Raw genomic sequence first — 16,134 nt, 5'->3', positions numbered from 1 at the left:
GCCACTTCCACTACTTTACAACATGGGAACGAGTATGACGATACAATTATGACTGTTATCCCAAAAGTATTGCGATTATCACAAATACTTATTGCGAACGCAGTGAGCACTTACTATGATTATGTAGTAATTGTGATGGGCCTAAGGGTGTGTGTGTGTGTGTGTGGGGGGGGTGATGGTGTGTTTTTGTGTGAGTTGAATCTGTTTTTAATTGGCCCGACGCGACGTGTAATCTACGAGCATGTTGAAATTGGGGCCCGACGTTGACTAAATCTACGAGCTGGACGACGCTGGATCTATAGTGTAGTTCTCCCCGGGGTATGGGTGGGATCTGGGATCAATAACCGGGCATAATGGACAGGCGGGTCGTGCAGGAGGAACTGGGTCGTGCAGGAACCGGGTCGTATACCCAGCGGCCCCTCGTGCGACCCCCCGTCCATTGTGCTCGGCTATACCCGGGCCTCCCGTACCTCGGTTTTCAGTCTAGTTTTCTCCCTTCTCTAGTTTTAGGTTTCAGCTGGTTCGACGTCACATCTCTTCACATCTCTTCAAGGTACAAACTGTTGAATATCTTGTGTTTCCTTCCCCGCCAGGTTGGCCAAATGTTTTCCCTATCTTGTACTTTCCTTCCCGACAGGTTGGCCACATGTTGTAGTTTCTGTTTGATTAACACCCTTTTGAAGTACTTTCCAGGTGGCAAACATTGAATTTGTGTCACTCTTCTAGTGACATAAATGAACAGATATGAATTAGTGGAGCTCCTTACCGTATTACCCTACATGGCTATTAGGACGTTGTGGTGGTGTGGATGTTAATGCACGTGTGCGTGCGTGTGTGTTTGTGTTTCATTCAATGAAACAATTGGCGAATTTCATTTCTTCAAGACAATCTACGAATTTCATGTAATTTCCCATCATTCATTGGACTCCCATCATGGCAATGTAACTATTACCTTTACTATATGGATTAAGGGCATCTGCTAAATGCCTAAATTGTACATTGTTGATGAAATAATATTAAATATATACACACAGCAAGGTGTGTGTATATATTTATATTTTATCAACAATGTACAATTTGTAATTTAGGCATTTAACAGATAATAATCCAGAACAATTTACAGTAAGCAAGAACAACAACCTGCTATTGGTCCACGGTCACACTTCTGGTGGGCTCCGTGAAGAGGCCTATAGTCCACGGTCACACTCGGCAGTCAGTTAATATTCGAGGTCCACGGAACTGTGAAGTGATTTCTGGGATTGCTTAATAATTTACTTCAGAAATCTTTGGCGTCGTCATGCAAACATTGTTTTATGCATGCTACTGTAGGACTATCAACACAAAAGCACAGAAAATATACTGTAACGCAGGACTATTGATCACGGAAATGTATGCTAATTTGATGTGCAACGTGACGTGATAACTCAACATTGTAAGGCAACATCCTACAAAAAAACTAAATAAAAAACAACCATACCGTTTCATTTTTAAACTACATTTATTTAAAAAAAAGGGGGAAAAAAAGAAGAAAAAGCAACCATTGTCCCATCTGGGATGAGACAGTTTACGGAGAGAGAGAGAGAGAGAGAGAGAGAGAGAGAGACATTTTGTAAAAGCATACAAAACAAACCGTAATCTAGCAGCATCCAAATGTTGGAATCTCCAAAAACAAATCATCATTTATAGATTTAAATATATAATTTTGCCCTGGCAAGCTACAGTACACACTTTACAACATAAACACAGAGCGTTCTCTCTCCTTTTAGTGCAGAAAAAAAAAATCAAAAAAGAAAAAAAAAATCAAATACCCTTAATAAAATAAACAACTTTTAGGTGAAATAAGCTTAAATAATGGTGTTAAATACAAAGACACTTCTGTGGCAGATCTGTACAGAAATAAACACATTTTGGCATTGTAAGTGTAGTTCACCGGAGCTCGCTCTATAAACCACTGTATGAGAAATAACACATTATGCAGTGATAAACTATATACACGCGCGCGCGCAAACACTCGCACATACACACCTCTGTGCCAACCGACGCGCACACACCAGGTTGTATATCATCAGTGAGCCAACAGACAAGGCATGTGTTTATGAAAGAGAACTAAAAAGCAAAGGAAAACAATCCACTTATAAGTAACACCCGACACTTTTTTCTTTTTTTTTAATAGGCACAGTCTCTTCCTGCTTTATAAATACATTGTCAAATACAACCCGCTCTCCTTGACAGGAATTTATTTGTTCACAAGTTGTGCTAACATTTTTCTAAAACACAGTTTTTTTTGTTGCAACTACCACTTCTTTATTGCTAGGACATAATTGTGACAGTGAATTTGAAAACTACCGACAAAACATGTTTTTTTTTCATATGTGTGTAGGGAAAGAAAAGCACCTTTTGAACACCAATGTTATACTGCCGTGTGACCCTATTATATCACAACACTGGGAGGGGGGGAGGGGGGGGGGGAAAGAAAGTGAAAACATGAAAAGAAAAATGTGCTTGGAATCAAACATCAAGCCTCTTAAATCCTTGTGACTTTGGGGAAAAAACTTGGGAACCAAGAAAAGTCCAGCAAAAAATAGATCTCAGTTGAGCTACATTCATATTTTTTTTCCTCCCCCACACACTGTACTTTTCGAGAACGTCCACATGTGGATTTCTCTCTCTCGGTGCGAGCAGACAGTACAGTAAGCACCACTTCATTATGTCCAGTACATTCCTCCTCCTCCTCCCCTCCTCCTCCTCCCTTTCTCTACCCATTCATCTCCACTCCTCCTCTGTGAACCCTGTCTGGGTTTCCCCTTGCTCTCTGGATCCAGGAAAAGGCTGGTACCACCAGGCCCGGCCAGGCTCCTCCGCCGCACAGACATAGCTAGAGCGACAGTACAGTAAAAACAACAGTACGGTACAGTGCAGTACAGTATACAGAGTACACAAGTACAGTAGACTGGAGTGTGATACACAGGTAGATCACAGGTTTTTTTTATACTACAGTACAGTACATGAGAGCTCTAAGGCTTTTACATTCCACTACTGTAAGGGGGAATATCCCAGGGATTCATTCAATTCAGGCAGGGTGGAGGAGAGCGGGTTGGTAGATTGAATTCTCTCCCGACCAGGGGGAGACGAACCGAGGGAGGAGAGGGTTGGTGGATTGAATTCTCTCCCGACCATGAGGGAGACGAACCGAAGGAGTTTTCCCCCACAAGAAACTATTTACCGTACCTCCGATGCTCCCTCCCTCCAGACCACGACGACAATAGTGGGGCTTCCCGAAGCTAAGTGTCAGGGGTTCAAGTCTCGTTATAGTCTCCCAGGCAGAATGCTAAGAACAGTTTTCATTGCTCCTTGGAAACTAAACGTGATTGTATGATCTCGAAGTCTGTTTTCCCATGGATCTTCTGGGGGGTGGTGGGGGTGGTTCTCTCCTACGGTGCCTGCCTGGGAGCAGCAGAGGGCAGCCTTCTTCTTGGACCTCTCCTCTCAGGGTTTCTTGTCGATGGAGTGGAAGAACCACTCGGTGAACTTCCTGAGCTGTGCGGACGCGGTCTGGCTCTCCTCCTGGAGACGCATGTTGTCCTGTCTCAGGTGCTGCACCTCCTCCTGCAGCACGGCCTTGTCCTCTTTCTCCTGAGGACACACACACACACGCACACATTTGAAATGTTTATTTATGTCCACATAATGAGAAGTACAGGAATACCTTGTACAAAGGACATAAACACTGCCAGTGCAGTTTGACAGTGGGAGAGCAGCCAGTTACAACGTGCATGGACGGCAAAGCATCGTTACATACAGTACAGCTGACATGTCGGACACACACAGGGCAGCAGACATACATCATGGATAAAGGAAACAACGCCTCCTCCAAATTGAGCGGCTTCCTATAATGGCTGAAACTGAGCAATAAATACCTCGCTAACTGCTTGGCTCTCCTTTTGGAAAGGCCGGCCATTTGTAAGCCGCTCTCAAACCAACTTATGCACATGCCCTAGGCTGCCAAAGATAAAAAACTAAAAGTTTACATCTGTAGCCTAGCTGTGAGATGGTCTGCACTAGCTGCTGATACTTCAGCACTTTGGTTAGAAAGGCTTCTTCCAGGCTATAGTCAAACACACACACACACACACACACACGCATGCACACACACCGTCATTTCTGGGCCACACGGCACGAGCAAATTGATTCTTAAAATAAATAAAAAAAGCTGTACCATTATGAGCATACATCCATCTTTCCACAGTGCTGCTTAAAGAGGGGGATGGGGCGTGGAGGCTTTATATTTTGGTATACTGCAGTGGGCCGTTAACACATTCTGTACAAAACACGTCTGGAAACGTCATAAGGATCAGAAACGAGTAATACCTTAGACGTCTGTGGACGTCCTAGCGACGTCCAAACGACGCGGGGCGAGATAATAATAATCAGAATTATTCCTATTTTTTTTTTTGGCATTTCGCTTTTCGCTTGCCGTATGCTAACGCTCTGTGCAAGTATTAGCTTGTCATTGACTCCCATGTTAGCGCGGCGGAAAGAATGACTCGTATCTCCTCATCCAGGGCGCTCTCCGTGGTGATGAATGGATCGATATGCTGGCGCTGCATTTCTGCTCCTCATCCGTCTCTCCCGCAAAATATGAACGCTTTTTGGAGTTTATATAAATATATTAAGTTGATCGGGGATTATGAGCTCACTTTGTCAAGTCAACTTTTTTAAGAAAGTATTTCCGGTTCTTGGCTTTCAGAGTAAATGCGATCAGACTACTCTGGCACTATAGCGGCCTTTATTTTGATGCACGTTGGCGTACTCAATGTGTTAAGTGCACTTTTCTCCTTTTTCTCCCAATTTAAGCACATTAGAAGGAGGAGGTGGGGAAATGTTCGTCGGGGACATGAAAGCAAACAGGATATTGAATTAAGAGCACAAGGTGGAACTTCAGAGGGAGAGCACGGTGTGCTCATTATTCAGAGTCTCTGCCCGCGTCGTGCATTGTGTGGCACACATTTCCTTCTCTTTACTCCCTGCCACATGTGTGCCATTTAAGCGATGCATATCTCAAAGCGTGACACAATAGAAACAGCAGGGGCACACAGGGGGACGAGGCACAAAGGCACCAAATGGCTCACATGTCTTTGCTGCCTTTGCACCAAGCATGTCCAAGTCATTATGAGCCTTCCCCAGAAATAGAAGCATGCGTGTGTCACGTGCGTGTGTCACGTGTGTGTGCATGTGTGCGTGCGTGTGTGTGTGTGTGTGTGTGTGTGTAACGCACCTTTCTGAGGTCATACTGCAGCTGTCTGAGGATCACCTCCAACTGGTTGACTTTACCAGTCAGTGTGGAGGGAGATCTACTGTAGAGGAGATAACACAGTATTTACGATACTATATAATATATATACACTTGCAGAGCAGCATTGTGCCGAAGAGATTTGGTGTAAAGGGAAACATGAGTTGGCCAAGTACAGACCCCTGGGTGACCCCAAGTGTATAGGGTTTAAGTGGTTCAAAACTAGACTAAAATGTTAGGACTATAGTGGACAAACTTGGTTGCATGCTGAAAATATCCGATCTACAAGCTCATCGTGTTGTAAGCTTGTAGATCGGCTATTGACAGCATCAAGGCCCGCCAAAATACACTTTAGTCCACTATAACAACTGTAGATTTAGTCGACTGAAATCTTACGATATTTAGTCGACTAAACTATTCCAAGAGATTATCAAAATGTGCTGGTCAAAATCAACACTGGTATACACTGCAGGGTGGTGGTGGTGGTGTTGTTGCCTTACCCTGCCTCCAGGGCGGCGCCCTCCGCAGCCGCCACGCGTCTCGTCAGCTCGCGGGAGATGTGCAGCGCCTCGGCCCGTTGCATGTCCGTCATGGTGCAGAATGACGCCACCCGCTGGTCTGGGGGGACACAGCACGGGGAAGACACTCGCTTTACTTCACTTCATTAAAACACTTTGAACGCATAACCCGCGTTCCGCCACATTTATTCCATTGTTCTTCCACACCAAAATAACTAGTAACTCAAGTTCTCAAGTGTAGTGGAGTTGTACAATATTTGCCTCTGAGATGTAGTGGAGTAGAAGTAAAATGGAAATTAAAAACACTAGTACAAGTACAAATAACTCAAAATTGTACAGTATTTAAGTCAATGTCCACCACCAGACTCTGGGAGCCGTAATTGGAGCTTTGGAGTCAGGCAATGGGGACTAAACTAAAATTGGTATTTAATAAACAACATTGCAAGCGAGAAATGCTTTCAGCACCAGGCTACTGTAAATGAAATGTGTTCAGCACCAGGCTACTGTAAATGAAATGTGTTCAGCACCAGGCTACTGTAAATGAAATGTGTTCAGCACCAGGCAACTGTAAATGAAATGTGTTCAGCACCAGGCAACTGTAAATGAAATGTGTTCAGCACCAGGCTACTGTAAATGAAATGTGTTCAGCACCAGGCTACTGTACATGAAATGTGTTCAGCACCAGGCTACTGTAAATGAAATGTGTTCAGCACCAGGCTACTGTAAATGAAATGTGTTCAGCACCAGGCAACTGTAAATGAAATGTGTTCAGCACCAGGCTACTGTAAATGAAATGTGTTCAGCACCAGGCTACTGTACATGGTGTCAACATGCAGTTATATTTGTATACACAGCAACATCAGACTTGCATGCGAGCGTTTCAAAATGGCGGCGGTATCATTCTGTTTATGCCGTGTGTGTGAATGAAAGCGGCGGTGGTCGGCGGCGGTTGTTGCAAAGTGTGGTCGCTCGCCATCACCATGGACACTAACTCCTCCTCCAACACTGACTGACCAATCGCCACGCAACTCTAAAACAAGATGGTGAAAACTAAAAAGCATGTTTTTAAAAAAAAATCAAAAACATCAAATGGGTCCCATGGTGCCTCTCCCTCTGTGCCCAGCCCTCTCTCTGAATAACACGACAGCTGTTTGGCTCATAATGGGCCGGGTCCCAGAGAGCTGTCAGACTCCAGGACATGCCAGTTGTACCATACCAGGTCCTTAAGCCATTCTGACCTGAGATCAGATTCTAAAAATGTCTGTTTGAAAATGACAGTTTTCTGAAAAAGCTATACGTTTCTATGTCAGTCCTTCTTCGATTTCTTCAAAAATAGCAGACCTACAAGCTTGTAGCGCGCCACGAGCTTGTAGATCTGCTATTTTTCAATAGCTAAAGCATAACATAATGCTAACACCAAATGGGGTACCCGCCCAAAATGGGTTAAGCTTGCTCAAAGCCCCATGGAAAACCCACAACTTGGCACATTAGGGCACGGGGACTGCTCACTATGCCAGCCTTTAAAATGATCCCTGGCTAATAAGACAAATATGCCTTAATACGTCATAATTGCCCTCTATAATTAAAATCGAAAATTGAAAACGCCTTTAAATATTTTATTTCTTTTTAGAAACCGGTCATCTGTCACTCAATAGGAACAACTCCGGTCGCAAGTTGATGATGCAGCAATTTGGTCCAGCCCTATATGGAATACAACATGCTAATAAAAAGTATTTAAAAATATTGCTTTGATGCTCATATTATCCTTAGGAAGTATACTGTAAGTTTTAAGCAGTCGCTACGGACTGGAGTGAAAGATTATCTATGTAAAATTAAATACAATATTTAAGGTGTTTTTATTTATTGTTATTTTAGTTATAGAGGGCAATTATAATGGGGCGGCTGTGGCTCAGGAGGTAGAGCAGGTCGTCCAATGATCCATGGGTCGGCGGTTCGAATCCTGGCACCTCATGTCCACATGTCGAAGTGTCCTTGGGCAAGACACTGAACCCTACATTGCGGTGTGAGCTCGCCACCATTGGTGTGTGAATGTGGGAAGTTCAAGTGAGGACGCTGGCGTCGACTGTTCGCCGCTTCACCTCCCAATGTATGAATGAATGAACCATTGTAAAGCGCTTTGAGCACTTGGAAAAGCGCTATAAAAATTGCAATTCATTCATTATAATGTATTAAGGCATATTTGTCTTATATCGGCCAGGGATCCTTTCAATGCTTGTCTTCTTTCCAACCTCTCCCTTTCCTCTTTCAACCTGGCGTCCCTGTAGGCAGTGGGCAAACCTTAAAGGACAACTTCAGTTTTATTCAACCAAGGTTCATGTTTTAGGTTGTTATTGGAGAAAGTAAAAGATGAGCGTTATGTTTTTCTTTCGTTTAACCCATTCTGGGCGGGCACCCATTTTGGTGTTGGCACTATGTTATGCTTTAGCTATTGAAAAATAGCAGATCTACAAGCTCATAGCGCGCCACCGAGTGGCGCGCTACGAGCTTGTAGGTCTGCTATTTTTGAAAAATCGAAGAACGACTAACATTTTTAGAATCTGATCTCAGGTCAGAATGGGTTCATCAGACCAGTGTGTGTCCAGTGGAAACCTCGTATGAATCTGATCCCAGGTCAGAATGGGTTAAGGTCACGGGATCTACTGAACACTCATCTTTTACTTTCTCTAATAACAAACCTAAAACATGAACCTTGGTTGAAAATAGATCTTGTAGATGGACTATTTTTGCTACTTTTGTGTGATACTGTACACCAAAGTATATAATAGGGCATTCATTAAAAAAAACAGAATAGGCGGAGAAATATGGAGATACAAGGTCAGAGAACGGCAATATTTGTACAGTATAATAATAATTATTTAAAAAGGATTTCAGGAGCTCCTCCGTTCATTTAGCCTCAAATGAAACCTAATCCTCTCAGAGACAAAAGCCGAGTCGCTTGTTCAGACCGAGCAGGAAAACGAGACCAAGCTCTGATTTCCATATGAATGAACATTTTTCTCCCCGTGCTTGATGCTTGATGGCTGCATCAGAAAGATTAAAGCCTTCTAAGAAACCAGACAAACACAGCCGCACACAAAAGCTGATTACCATTTTATTTTTTGAACCCTTAATGTCCATTCATTCGTGGTACAAAATTGCATAAACATAATTACACCCAATGACAAAAATATGTGTCTGCCGTCTTCCAAATGCAGTATGTGCGTTTTTGGGAGGGAATATTGAAAATGTCCAGTCGTTACTTATGAACGAGGAACCTTTTTTTCCATGATTACCCCCAAAAAGCCTCGACGCAATTTGCCAGAATCCATTTTGACACCGTCTGTTCCCATTTGCCTTGCACATAATGCCTTGCAGGCCTTGCTGCAAGTCATTATCACTTGCCTATTCACATAGTGAAAGCTCAGCCCAAATAGCCTCTTATAACATCCTCATAAATGCCACTCTTAAACATAGCTTGGTGAAACGGAACAAGCGGACATGTCAAAATAATGGATATATTATACGTATATATTTAAAAAATAATAATAATCTGTCTTGCACCAGCACCTATCAACCCCCAGCTTTAATCAGAACTGGTTAACCCATTTTGGTCGGGAACCCCTTTTGGTGTTTTAAGCATTATTTTGTACTTTAGCTGTTGAAAAAGTTAAAAGTTAAAGCTATGAACTTGTAGGTCTGCTATTTTTGAAAAATCGTGAAAATGTGCCTGAAATCTTGGAATATATATTGTTACAGAGTGAGTTTTTAACTCAAATCTTCACTACTGGGAGGGTCCCTGGAACAACATATTTTCACATGGGGGTCCGCGGCCAAATACAGATCATTCTGGGGGTCCTTGACAGGAAATAGTTTGAGAACCGCTGATATAGAAACATGATTTAGATTGATATTTGCAGAATCTGGTCTCAGTCGAAATGGGTTAAACAAACATGGTACAGAGTTAGCTTTGAGCCTGCCCACTCGCCCCCTGGGCAACAGGGTTGCACTTTACCCAGCCTTCTCTGGGCTATAACCACAATGCAAAGGATCGCTTCGGGGGTAAATCTCGCTGCACGCCACGCCAGTCTCTGGATCATATCCACTGATGCCAATCATGTACAGTACAAAGCTAGACTGTATGGGGTAAAGCAACAGGGAAACACATGACAGGAAAAGAAAGAAGTCCTTTGGGCGGTTCCATATGATTCATCATTTTATTTGCGAATGAACACTCAACATGCTATGCCGCTCACACGTCACCACATATAGATAGAGATCAGAGTGAGAGAACATGGATGATGTGTCATTGTTTTCCTTTGATTGATGGAAACCATATGAGAAGAAGTGACCATTCAGTCCATGACTTCAACCAAACATATATCGACTAAGAGACGACTGGCGACACACAGGCTATGAATGAACTGAAAGCACAAAGCGGTTGAGATTGAGAACAACACAATGCTATCATTGAGTCTGATTTATACCTCGTCATACGAGAGCATAAATGTAATCATTATTCAAGAGTCATTCATACATGGCGTTGCTTCTGCATCGACAAGGGGCGCTTTGGGGGCCTAATGCGGCCCCTCAAAGAGGTCTAATGCGGCCCTCAAAAAGGTCTAATGTGGCCCCCCAACATGGTTCTCAGAAAAGTAAAAACAACATACTACCTTTTTTGACTCTTCTGCAGCCACCTCCATTAGCATTGTTTGTGAGACACACACACACAAAAAAAAGGAAAGACCAACCTTGATTTCTAATAAAAATCAACGGCTTAGAGATATAATGTGAAAGTGTATTAGACGTCGTGTTCAGATGGGAGAAGCTTGGACAATTATTCTCACTTCACGACCTTAAAAAGAAAAGAATCCACCGCATACATACATAGAGTGAAGCACACTCGGAATTTAATGGTCCTATTAGGGCCACAGAGCAGCTGCAATTACCCCAAACTATCAAGCCAAGAGTTTAATTGTCCGAGGCGGCGGTTTAGGGGCACTCTCCCTGAGTGGCGTCTTGCTGGGTTTATGGTGTGAAAAGTGGATTCGTGACGTGTCTGTGCTGAGAAATGACGGCTCACTTTTTTTGTCCGAGTTATATAGAGCTTCCATGGCAATCACAGTGGGTCTCAAAACAGGGGCACAAATGGGGAAAAGGTTACTAAAAAAATCCCCTCCCATTGCACGGGTAAGAGAAACTCACATTCACACACATGCGCACCAGAACACTCTTTTCATCACTCTTCCTCGCTCGCACACACGCACGCACACACACACAAATGCAGTAACTAGTAAGCATGGAAGCATTTACACTCAAACTTACCTACACACGTCCCGCACACACACACGACACACACACGCGCATACGCACACACACACACACACACACACACACACTCTAAGCAGCCAGGAGGGGTGATATACACAAGGTGCCAGCAGCATACTTTGGGCCATAGCTTAGCTGGTTACCTTCGAAGGCCCGCGCGGCATCGACCAGATGAGACCAGTCCAGCCCCGAGGCAGTGTCCAGTGGAAGGGGCATGAGGCCCGGGTCGCTGAACTTGGACCTGTCCGCCAAGGAGCCGTCAGAGAACCAGAACTCATCTGTATAGAGACACCAGGGGGGACTCACGTCAGTGGCCAGGCTCGTCCTGAGAGGTATTGGGCCCTGCAGCCATTAAGGAGCCAACTGGGCATCAAAGCAAGCAGGAGGGGACTTGGGACAGAAATGGAGGGTCGCAGCAGAGGGACATTATGGGAGAAGAGGGACGGGATTCAAACTGACCTTGGATCAGTCACCACGTCTCAGTGACACCAGATCATGAGCATGATGTCTATCCAAGTCCATCCACATGTGCACATAGCAAAGCAAAGCAAAGTTCTTTGTTCACCCAGGGAAGTGGACTAAGCTCGAGGTGCTTGTTTATACAGCCACACCCTGCTCATAGAACATTTCATGGTAGGGCCGGGTTCAATGCCTTGCTCAAGGGCACTTCAGCGGTGGTAATTTTTTTATGTGCCGGTCCGGTTGATACCGGTGACCTTCCGGTATCAAGACCGCTCCGCAAACCATTCGGCTACCGCTGCCTCACGTGAAAGTGCGCCTGACCTGACCTGAGCCCCAAGACCATGTAAAGCAGCTCACTGGGAAAAATCTTATCAAATAATGCCTCTTGGATAATTCAACAATGACTAAGAATGGGCCTAGACGAGGAGGAAATCATTGAAAAGACGACTGCAAACAACTCAATTTTGTAAAGAGATAGAAGTGTATTTATAAATAAATACCCACTAGACTCACAATGTCACCTTCCCACACCGAGCAGATACCTTTCACAAGGTGCTGCTGTCTAACCCATTCTGACCTGAGATCAGATTCATACGAGGTTTCCACTGGACACACACTGGGTCTGATTAACCCATTCTGACCTGAGATCAGATTTAAAAAAATGTCAGTCGTTCTTCGATTTTTCAAAAATAGCAGACCTACAAGCTCGTAGCGCGCCACTCGGTGGCGCGCTATGAGCTTGTAGATCTGCTATTTTTAAATAGCTGAAGCATAACGTAATGCTAACACCAAAACGGGTTCCCGCCCAGAATGGGCTAAGGGGCGATAGATAAATGACTTGTCTGAGTGAATGTCTTCATGTTTCAATCAATTCTCTCTCTCTCACACACCAAACACACTCTCTCGCGCTCTTGCTATAAGACAAATGTGTGCAATAAACAAGCTCTCGTTGCACATATGTGACAGGTGCCAGCAAAAAGTGCCTCAACTCGATTTTTACAGATTACATATTATTACAGATTATTAAAGTACAGAATGTAAGCTTTCATATGATGTATCATTCAATGAAATTGGACAATAATTGAAGGAGATATAACCATTTTAAAATGATTGGGGCCTTTCACCCAAAGCTGAGAAAAGTCCCTTTCAATATTCACAACATTTTTAACACCTTAGAGCTGGATAGAAGTGGGTGTGACAATGGGAGGGACAATAGGTACTTAACTCCACCCACAATGACCACCTTAGAACGTTTTAGCTGTCAACAGTGCAATATAGAAACACTGACATGTTTAAACAAACAATGCAATTTGTAAGGTGCCCCAATAAACCCTTTTGAAAGTACTAAGTATTAAATACTAAGTATAAGTATTCAAGTATTAAATACTAATTTAAGTGTTCAATTTCACTTATACACTACCTGGTTGTAAATAGCTGCAGTAGGCTACACCATTTTATGCAGGTCTACTATTTCTATTTAGTGTACATTTAGTGGATGTGGCTTACATCCGGTCTAAAGCCCACCCACTGTATGCGCTGATTTCCATACACAATCCGTATCCTCCCCTCACCGGATGTTGAATTAACAGTACTAACGGCCATATATTTGACGATCTTTTACACAAAACGACATTTCCTTTTCACTTGATACCGTTTCGTAGAGACGGCCTACACAAACGATCTATATACAAAATGAAAGCCCGAATTTCGTAGTTTATATAGTATTTTGAATTTTTTTAAATGAGCAAAAAATGAGAGAGTTATGATTTAAAGAAAAGACGAGTTATTTTGGCTCTTTGCGGCTGGAGGAAAAGAACAAGAATAAGCAGCAACACTCTTCCATGGATGAAGCAATATAGCACTAACGGGCAACGTTTCACATGTATTATTAGTTTTATACATTTTAGGAGTGAAAACATGTGTTTAGATGCTTATGACAACATCTCAGCAGTTAAGACAATGTCCCTCTGTTAACACACGACACACAGACAGCTAGCTAACTAGGCTAGCTAGCTTTTAGCCTGTTGTTGTGTGATGGTGGAAGAAGAAGAAGAAGAAATGCGTTCTGGTAAATCATGTTTACCAAGGGTAACTCGACTAAGCATCAGATACTTGTTTACAGCAAGGCCCACATGGAGCATTTCATGGTAGAGGTTCAATGCCTTGTCCAAGGGCACTTCAACGGTGGTAATTTTAACGTGTCGGATCGCTGATTCGAACTGGCGACCTTCCGGTATCTAGACCGCTCCGCAATCCACTCGGCCACCGCTGCCTTAAGTCTATTCTCCAGGCTGGGAAGCGTATTTGAGCGTGTAGCTACGTGGTTTTGTTTATTTTCCTGTAAAGTATAACCCAAAAGCTCCTCCATACTATAGCCATGTAGAATAATTCTGTGTTTATAAACACACAAGCACGCTAATGGGCGGTAACCAGAGCGTGAAACCTCAGAACAAAGAGATCTCAGGACCAATCGAAAACAACATGCAAATCTCAGAACTGCGCTTCTCCGGCCCCAAAACATTGTTAAAAAACAAGCCTACTTTGACATATAAATGTATACGTTTAATTTGCCCAAATGAACAATCTGTTGGAATAAAAACCTTCTTCAACATTCAAACTGTCTTAATATGAAAAAAAAAGAAAATCACATAAAAAAAAAAACGGTTTTATTTTGACCATTTAGACCATTTAATTCTGGCGAGTTGAGGCACTTTCAGCTGGCACCTGTCACATATAGTATAGAGGTATTTAGGAAAAAAACACGTTTGGAGAGGTAGAGCGAGTGAGAGGAAGGAGGAGAGACGGAGAGAGAGAGAGAGATTGAGAGGTGTGATGCTGGCACTCTTCTTTCAATTTAACTGACGTCTTGGAGCATGGAGTGATTCACTGTTTACCAAATTGGACTGTCTCAGTGCGGGGGAAGAGAGAGAGCCACAGGGCCAGTGTTCCAACAGCTGACCTTCAAAACAATCAAGGAATCCATCAAGTTGACGGCTTGAAGAGGCTAAAGACTTGGAAAATATCTTTCCTCAAAAGACATTTTCTGTCTAACAACACCAGGCACGAGGCCAGGGACGAGCAGCGAGGAATGAGGGGGACGGGGAGGGAAGGAGGGAGGGAGCGGGAGGCGGGGGGGAGCGGGCAGGGTTCTGATGAGAGCAACGGGATTATCACGGCATGACAGACAATATGTGACAGCGCTGATAGAGAAATAAGCAGATTCACGTCACGGATTGGGGAAAAACGACTGTCGTCCTCCGTGGCATGTGTTCCTCTCTTCCTCCTCACCACACCTACAGCAGTGCAGTCAGGACACATCACGTTTTCTTTCGGTCTCAACCATTCCATAATAATAATATTCGGCGGATGGATGCATGGCGGCAGACAGGGTTGGTGTTTTTGCGAGCCGGGCGGCGCCCTGACAGGTGTCTGCTTAATGCAAACGGAGTGGCAGCCGTGGCAAGTGGCACGCTACTACCGCACCCCAGTTCCAATTAACCCGTTTAGGCCTGACGTCGACATTTTTTAAAATGTCTTTTTAAAATGTATTTTTTTTTCTGAAAAACCTCATGTTTCTATATCAGTGGTTCTCAATATTTCATGTCAAGGACCCCCAAAAATATATGAAATTGGCCGCTGACCCCCATCTGAAAATGTGTTGTTTCAGGGACCACCTCCCATGAGAAGCAAAGATTTGAGTTAAAAACGTTCGTTCTGAAAGAATATATCCAAAGGTTTGCGCCACATTTTCACGACTTTTCAAAAATAGCAGACCTACAAGCTCGTAGCGCGCCACTCGGTGGCGCGCTATGAGCTTGTAGATCTGCTATTTTTCAATAGCTTAAAGTATAGCATAATGCTTAAAAAACACCAAAGGGGGTTCCCGCACAGAACGGCTTAAGGCGACTATATCGGGGAGTGAGTGGCGCTGAAGTGTGCGCCGGTCGTGCTAATGATGTCGCTGTGACACGCGGAGTGGCTCTTCAAACACGTATCTATATCCTGGCTCTTATCGCTGTGGCTGCCAGGGGGGGGGGGGGGGGCAGGGGGGTGATAATCCCAGAACAACATGCAGAGAGATTCCACCGTCAGCCGTCGTCTCGTCTCTGGGCTCTATACACTCACTAAAGGCCAGGTTATATTTGATAGTAGTCTAGTATAGCCAGCCCATAGAGCCCCGTTGTGAACCCGGAACATGTTGAGTACACCAAGGTTTTATGTTATAAATAATAATAAAACTTTATTTGTATAGCACCTTTCATGACATGAAATGCAGCTCAAAGTGCTTTACAGAAAAATGGAGAATAAAAGAAAAGCAAGGCAACAACATTAAGAACAAGCAGTAATGCAATACAGTGAGGACATGAATAACAAAAATAAAAAATAAAAGATCAATTAAAAGCAATGTTGTAGAAGTGGGTCTTGAGCTGAGCTTTAAAAATGTCTCCAGAGGCTGCCTGACGAAGGTACAGTGGGAGCTTGTTCCATGCCGACGGCCCGTAGAAGCAAAAAGCTGCTTCCCCGTATTTTTTAGTTGCC

The 16,134-nt window shown here is 43.7% G+C and overlaps 1 protein-coding gene across 1 annotated transcript in view; it reads right to left on the bottom strand.

Moving 5' to 3' along the window:
• Nucleotides 1-1,525: 1,525 nt before the first annotated feature.
• LOC308328543 (signal-induced proliferation-associated 1-like protein 2) overlaps nucleotides 1,526-16,134 on the bottom strand; it is a gene marked incomplete at its 5' end in the record, with an annotated part of 108,680 nt that continues 94,071 nt past the window's right edge. Inside the window, 4 exon segments of the mRNA XM_080782445.1 lie at nucleotides 1,526-3,633; nucleotides 5,276-5,351; nucleotides 5,791-5,908; nucleotides 11,277-11,411. Of these exon segments, the coding sequence (XP_080638571.1) occupies nucleotides 3,487-3,633; nucleotides 5,276-5,351; nucleotides 5,791-5,908; nucleotides 11,277-11,411 (476 nt within the window). The 3' untranslated portion in view covers nucleotides 1,526-3,486.

This window comes from Protomyctophum bolini, assembly GCF_963924005.1.
Source record: "Protomyctophum bolini genome assembly, chromosome: 14".
Taxonomy (NCBI): Eukaryota; Metazoa; Chordata; class Actinopteri; order Myctophiformes; family Myctophidae; genus Protomyctophum; species Protomyctophum bolini.
Note: the sequence above shows the minus strand (reverse complement) of the source record. Positions and strands in the feature narration are given on the sequence as shown.